General features: G+C 31.5%; 1 protein-coding gene across 3 annotated transcripts in view; it reads right to left on the minus strand.

The window, feature by feature from the left end:
• cfap74 (cilia and flagella associated protein 74) overlaps positions 1-6,912 on the minus strand; it is a 95,440-nt gene extending 88,528 nt beyond the window's left edge. Inside the window, exons 1-3 of one of the 3 annotated variants that reach the window (XM_062965698.1) lie at positions 6,790-6,912; positions 4,536-4,686; positions 628-718 (exon numbers count right to left, since the gene is read on the minus strand). In XM_062965698.1, the coding sequence (XP_062821768.1) occupies positions 628-718; positions 4,536-4,665 (221 nt within the window). In that variant the 5' untranslated portion in view covers positions 4,666-4,686; positions 6,790-6,912. The other 2 variants (XM_062965697.1, XM_062965699.1) reach the window with 2 other exon arrangements.
• Positions 6,913-8,488: the final 1,576 nt, after the last annotated feature.

Consider the following 8,488-nt stretch of genomic DNA (forward strand, 5'->3'; position numbering starts at 1 on the left):
AGCCAGCTGCAATAAATCACTCTGACCAAGAAGTCATAAGTTCGAGGCCAGCCCCTCTGACAATTAAAAATAAAATATAGCCCCTGCTCATTGCTGACCTAAGCAACCTGAAAGATAGTTGCATCTATCAAGTAGGAATTTTAGATACCACTTATATGTGGGGAGGCTAATTTACGACACCATAAAAAAAATCACACAGCCGCCGTTGGAATGAGGAAGTTGCCGTTGCAGTGGATGATGAAGCAGCTGCTCCCCCTGTAGCCGGAATCAAGCATACCCTCAGGAAGCTGGAGAAGGTTTAAATTGCCTCTGTGTCTGTCTCTGTTCTCTGTTATATAGCACTGAATGTTTGCCTTATATGTTGTGTACTATGTGATCTGCCCTGAGTCCCCTTCGGGGTGAGAAAGAAGGGCGGAATATAAATACTGTAAATAAATAAAATAAACAGAGGCTGGATGCCCATCTGTCAGGAGTGCTTTGATTGTTTGCCCCTGCATGTCAGGATAGGCCCTTGGGGTCTCTTCCAATTCTGTGTTTTTATGATTATTCCTTTTTTTAAACTGTGAACAGTTTCTTTTCTATCTCCAATAATAAGCACTGCTTGTGGATGTAACTAAACAGACTCACCAAACAGACTCAACTTCTTCTTCCACTCCTTCTGTAGCATCTCTGCTGCTTGTGTGGGCCAGATCCTTGTAGTCTTCTTCCAATCCGAGTCCTGGTGGAATTTTTTTAAAGTCACGTTTATTAAGTACATAATAATAATAATAGGTAATAGATGGCTATTGTGTGTACACATACAAATTATTTGTTATTGGCACAACTGTATGGAACCCAGCTATCTCCACTCTCCAATTTTTTCCTCTTGAAAATTATTGTCTCTGGGCATTCACACGACATGTGGGCGTACCATCCTTTATTTGTTCCGCAATGCCAGCGTGTTGAGCTCCATTCCTATTCCTATATTTGATCACTGAGCTGGGGTTTTATACCATTTCCAAATAATTTTTCTTTCTAATTCTTTATACTTCTCCATTTTAATTCTCTTGACTCCCTTCATTAGTTCCTCTATTGTTTGTCTTGTTAATAGACCTTCTTTCTGCCATTTATTTTTGTAATGTTCTTACAATATATTTATCATTATTGTTCATCAATTGATATATTGCCCCTGACAACCCTTTCTCTGATTTCTGTCCTTTTAAAAGTATACCGTATATACTCGAGTATAAGCCGACCCGAATATAAGCCGAGGCGCCTAACTTTACCACAAAAAAACTGAGAAAACATTGACTCCAGTATAAGCCGAGGGTGGGAAATTTCAGGAATAAAAATAGATACCAATAAAATTACATTAATTGAGACACCAGTAGGTTAAATGTTTTTGAATATTTATATAAAGCTCAAATTTAACTGTCCAACTCTGATCAAATCATTATTCTCATCTTCTTCAATGTAAATGTGCTTATGTATCCTTTTAATAATAATAGAGTAAAATAATACATGTAATACAGTAATAATAATAATAATAAATACAGCAAAATAATACATGTAATAATAATAATAATAAATACAGCAAAATAATAAATGTAATAATAAATAGAGTAAAATAATAAATGCAATAATAACAATAATAAGTTCAGAGTGAAATAATAAATGTATTAATAATAATAATAAAATAGAGTAAAATAAATGTAATACGTAGTAGCAACAATAATAGAGAAAAATAATAAATGTAATAATACCAATAATAATAGAGAAAAATAATAAATGTAATAATACTAATAATAATAGAGAAAAATAATAAATGTAATAATACCAATAATAATAGAGAAAAATAATAAATGTACCATATATTCTCGAGTATAAGCTGACCCAAATATAAGCCAACCTGAACCCTCACCCGAGTATAAGCCGAGGGGGGGCTTTTTCAGTCTAAAAAAAGGGCTGAAAAACTAGGCTTATACTCAAGTATATACAGTATACTCTCCAACTTACTTTCTTTGCCATATTTCCCCTGTTTAAGTTTATTATATCGGCCAAATATTTTAATCCAATTTTAACTTCCCACCATTTTTATTATCCTACTTATGATACTATAATAGCCTTCATTTCTCTCCACCAATTGGAAGTCCTGATGAAAATGAAAGAGACTTTGCCCATTAAAAGATGTACACTTTTGACAAGTTAAGGCAAGATAAGAGGTCACCGGGATGCCGTGCTAAAAGCTTTACCACTGTGTATAATTGGGGGAAAGGGAGAGATCTTGTCACAATATATATTCAGAGACAATTGCACTCCCGGGGACTTAAAGCAAATGCTCCCCACCATATCCAGAGCTGTCACAAGGAATCAGCCTTAAGTGCTGTACAAAGGTACTCCATAATAGCTTCATGAGAGTATAGGTTTACAGCCCGCTGATGTGTTGTGGCAGGAACGCCCTGATGTAAGCATTCTGTCTTTATGAATATAGATGGGAGGAGGCTTCAGAGGTCATCTAAGCCAACCTGCATCTTGATGCGGGATCTGAAATGAAGGATGCAACTGCTGCTGAAGTAGCTGCTACAGAAAAAGTCCCAGAAAACTCCTCCATCTCTCATCCCATTTCCACTAGGTTTTCAAAACAATTACCAAATATGTTGTCAAAGGTTTTCATGGCCGGAATCACAGGGTTGCTGTGCATTATCCGGGCTGTCTGGCCATGTTCCAGAAGCACTCTCTCCTGACGTTTCGCCCACATCTATGGCAGGCATCCTCAGAGGTTGTGAGGTACATGGAGGTAAATGTAATTACCAAATACATTTCTAACTGAAGACGTACATACCGTATATACTCGAGTATAAACCGACCCTAATATAAGCCTAATTTTACCACAAAAAACTGGGGAAACTTATTGACTCGAGTATAAGCCGAGGGTGAGAAATACAGCAGCTACAGGTCAATTTCAAAATGAAAATAGATCCCAGTGAAATTATATTGAGACATCAGTAGATTAAAGGTTTTTCAATATAGTTGAAACTCAAACTATCCGAGACCTACTTGCATTTCGGAAAGCCTGCAAAAACTCTCTCTTCCGACAGGCTTTCGATGGGTGAAAAACTTAGGGCTATGTCTGTTTTATTGTTGTTTTTATTGTTTTTATTATTTTAAAGCTAATTGTATTGTTTTAATCTATTTCTGTAAACCGTTCCAAGCCAAACTGGGAGTAGCGATATACAAGTCTAATAAATAATAAAAAATAATAAATAAATAATAATATTTACCATATTTCAAAGAAAAACAGTAAACTTGCTCTGTAAGTGGAAAAGTAGGGTCAACAAAAACAATATGGCATTAACAATAACTTAATAATAATAATAATAATAATACTGTTTTTCAGCCCTCTTTTAAGACTGAAAAAGCCCCCCTCGGCTTATACTCGGGTGAGAGTCCTGGTTGGCTTATATTTGGGTCAGCCTATATTCAAGAATATATGGTACATTTATTATTTTTCTCAATTATTATTGGTATTATTACATTTATTATTTTTCTCTATTATTGTTGCTTCTATTACATTTATTTTACTCTATTTTTATTATTATTAATACATTTATTATTTTTCTCTGTTATTGTTGCTACTATTACATTTATTTTACTCTATTTTTTATTATTAATAATACATTTATTATTTCACTCTGATCTTATTATTATTACATTTACTATTTTACTCTATTTATTATTACATGTATTATTTTCCTGTATTTATTATTTTATTATTACATGTATTATTTTACTCTATTATTATTAAAAGGATACATAAGCACATTGACATTGAAGAAGATGACAATAATGATTTGATCAGAGTTGGACAGTCTTATCTTAAATTAGAGCTTTATGTAAATATTCCAAAACATTTAACCTGATGCCTCAATTCATGTAATTTTATTGGTATCTGTTTTTGTTTCTAAAATTTGACTGTATTGGCACAACTGACGCTGTCCTATACCCAGCCGTTGCACTTTATTCTGGCCCAGCTCTAGAGGTTGCAATATTTGCAAGCCCTATATATTTATGTTTATATCTATCTAGAAATCTGTGTGTGTGTGTGTGTGTGCATTTCCCCTGCAATATTTGCAAACCCTATATTCATATCTATCTATCTAGACATCTCTCTCTATATAGATAATTATATCTGCATAGGATTTGCAAAGACTTGCAAACATGTGAGGTGAATACTGTAATAATAAACAAAGGGACTCAGGGCGGATTCCAACATACAATGGCAAATATTCAATGCCTCCGTAAAACAAACACATTAAACTATTGCGTTTTATTCTCCCCGATCACTAGTCTTAATTGAGAAGTAAAAGGACTAGAGATATATACGGAGGCACCGCGCAACAACAATCATGCTGCTCCTGGCTTCTTTAGAAACATTTGTCCCCAGCACGAACCACTTCTTGCTTCAGTCCATGAAACATTCATCCATGTCCCAAGCCACACTCAGAGTAGAATATAGATTCATGTTTGCAATTAGCACAATGTTTCAGTGTTTTAACCTTTCCAGCTTTCCGTTTCGTGCAGAAATTCTTCAGGGCCGCTTGCTTCTTCTTCGTTGCTCTCTCCCTCGGAACACTGCTCTGGGGTGAGGTTCTCTTCCAAAATAGCAGGCGACTCCATATCATCCATCTCGGTTTTCTCTTCATTCAACTATGGAAGAAAGGAATTAAGTGCATTTTCGATATGGGAAATAAGGGCTTAATCTCCGGGTTATATAAAGCATCTCGAGCTCAGAGGATGGCCTGGGAAGGAGTATTGCAGCACGCCCAAATACCTGGGAGTCCAATAATAATAATGGATTCTGGAAGTTCTTCCTAATGTTCAGGTGGAATATATAGACAAATATATTACAATAATAATAATAATAATAATAATAATGGATTCTGGAAGTTCTTACTAATGTTCAAGTGGAATAGATAGACAAATATATTACAATAATAATAATAATAATAATAATGGATTCTGGAAGTTCTTCCTAATGTTCAGGTAGAATATAAAGACACATATATTACAATTATTATGACTTATTACTATGGAAGTTCTTCCTCATGTTCAGGTGGAATAGACACATATATTACAATTATTATTATTATTATTATTATTATTATTATTATTAATGGATTCTTGAATTTCTTCCTCATATTCAGGTGTAATTTAAAGACACATATATTACAATTTTTATGACTTATTATTATGGAAGTTCTTCCTCATGTTCAGGTGGAATAGACACATATATTACAATTATTATTATTATTATTATTAATGGATTCTTGAATTTCTTCCCCATATTCAGGTGTAATTTAAAGACACATATATTACAATTTTTATGACTTATTACTATGGAAGTTCTTCCTCATGTTCAGGTGGAATAGACACATATATTTCAATAATAATAATAATAGATTCTGGAAGTTCTTCCTCATGTTCAGGTGGAATATATAGATACATATATTACAATTATTATTATTATTATTAATATAACAACAATAATAACAATATAATAATAATAATAATAATAATAATAATAATGGATTCTGGAGGTTCTTCCTAATGTTCAGGTGGAATACACATATATTTCAATAATAATAATAATAATAATAATAGATTCTGGAAGTTCTTCCTCATGTTCAGGTGGAATAGACACATATATTACAAATAATAATAATAATAATAATAATAGATTCTGGAAGTTCTTCCTCATGTTCAGGTGGAATAGACACATATATTACAAATAATAATAATAATAATAATAATAATAGATTCTGGAAGTTCTTCCTCATGTTCAGGTGGAATAGACACATATATTACAATAATAATAATAATAATAATAATAATAATAATAATAATAGATTCTGGAAGTTTTTCCTCATGTTCAGGTGGAATAGACACATATATTACAAATAATAATAATAATAATAATAATAATAATAGATTCTGGAAGTTCTTCCTCATGTTCAGGTGGAATAGACACATATATTACAATAATAATAATAATAATAATAATAATAATAGATTCTGGAAGTTTTTCCTCATGTTCAGGTGGAATAGACACATATATTACAAATAATAATAATAATAATAATAATAATAATAGATTCTGGAAGTTCTTCCTCATGTTCAGGTGGAATAGACACATATATTACAATAATAATAATAATAATAATAATAATAATAATAATAGATTCTGGAAGTTTTTCCTCATGTTCAGGTGGAATAGACACATATATTACAACAATAATAATAATAATAATAATAATAATAATAATAATAGATTCTGGAAGTTTTTCCTCATGTTCAGGTGGAATAGACACATATATTACAAATAATAATAATAATAATAATGGATTCAACCATCCAGGGCTTAAATTAACCATTAAATTAACTTAATTTAACTATCCAGGGCTTTGGGCCCTGCTGAAGGGGCATTTAACACACACACAAATATATGTATTTATTTATGTGTGTTAAATGCCCCTTCAGCAGGGCCCAAAGCCATGGGTGGTTGAATTAACCAAAGCCCTGGATGGACCCTAATGAAAGGGCATTTAAGACCATTATAACACCATAAAATGTCCCTTCAAAAGGTCCAAAACGCCTACTCAGGAGGCTTTGCTGAGGAGAAACCCACCAACGGGACTTCTTCCATTGCCTTCAATGGCGCCCCTCACTCAAAATGGCGCCGCCTCACTTTTGGCCCAAACCAGACTTTTTCTCCTTCTTCAGAACCAGGACCAAACCATTAGCGGAACTTACCTCCCCGCAGCCGTTTACAGGCGTCCGTTTGGGGCGGTTGCTAAGCAACGGAGCGAACCACTGAGGGGAAATAGGGGAGGCCACTCCAGAGGGAGGGCGCACTGTTTCTGAAGAGGCGTCGCTTGAAACATTGTCTCTTGTTTTTGTTTTGCTCTCACGCTTTTTTGTTTATTGATTTATTGGGAGTATTGATACTTTTCAGCCACAAAGTAGCTCAGGGTATAATCAATAACACTTTATTTTCAGTTTTTTATAAGTAGGAAAAGGTTGTGAAGGGACCAAAGTCGAAAACTGAGGGGAGAGAGTGTCAGAAAACTAGCAATAATAATAATAATAATAATAATAATAATAATAATAATAATAATAATAATAATAATAATAACAACTATTGTTTATAGAGTAGGAAGGGACCAAAGTCGAAAACTGAGGGGAGAGGGTGTCAGAAAACTAGCAATAATAATAATAATAATAATAATAATAATAATAACTATTGTTTATAGAGTAGGAAGGGACCAAAGTTGAAAACTGAGGGGAGAGAGTGTCAGAAAACTAGCAATAATAATAATAATAATAATAATAATAATAATAATAATAATAACGTTTATAGAGTAGGAAGGGACCAAAGTTGAAAACTGAGGGGAGAGAGTGTCAGAAAACTAGCAATAATAATAATAATAATAATAATAATAATAATAACTATTGTTTATAGAGTAGGAAGGGACCAAAGTCGAAAACTGAGGGGAGAGGGTGTCAGAAAACTAGCAATAATAATAATAATAATAATAATAATAATAATAATAATAATAAATCTCGTTTGCTGTGTCATACTCTGTCTTTATGTCAATAATAATAATAATATATCTCTCATTTGCTGTGTCAAACTGTCTTTGTGTCAATAATAATAATCATAATCATAATATAATTTATTTATTTCCCTCATTTCTATCCCATTTCTATAATAATAATAATAATAATATATTATATTATTAATATATATATATATCTCATTTGCTGTGTCAAACTGTCTTTGTGTCAATAATAATAATAATAATAATAATAATAATAATTTTATATATATATATCTCATTTGCTGTGTCAAACTGTCTGTGTCAATAATGATAATCATAATAATAATCATAATATCATTTTATTTATTTATTTCCCTCATTTCTATCCCATTTCTATATTATTATTATTATATATTATTTATATATATATATATATATCTCATTTGCTGTGTCAAACTGTCTTTGTGTCAATAATAATAATAATAATAATATATATATATATATATCTCATTTGCTGTGTCAAACTCTCTCTTTGTGTCAATAATAATAATAATAATAATAATAATAATAACTATATAATTATATTATATATCATTTGCTGTGTCATACTCTGTGTCAATAATAATAATAATTATAATTATAATTATAATTATATATATCTAGTTTGCTGTGTCATATTCTGTCTTTGTGTCAATAATAATCATAATCATAATATAATTATATTTTATATTTCTCATTTGCTGTGTCATACTCTGTGTCAATAATAATAATAATAATAATAAATCTCTTTTGCTGTGTCATATTCTGTCTTTGTGTCAATAATAATAATAATAATAATAATAACAATAATATATCTCTCATTTGCTGTGTCATATTCTGTCGTTGTGTCAATAATAATAATAATCATAATA

This window comes from Anolis carolinensis, unplaced genomic scaffold, assembly GCF_035594765.1.
Source record: "Anolis carolinensis isolate JA03-04 unplaced genomic scaffold, rAnoCar3.1.pri scaffold_15, whole genome shotgun sequence".
NCBI lineage: Eukaryota > Metazoa > Chordata > Lepidosauria > Squamata > Dactyloidae > Anolis > Anolis carolinensis.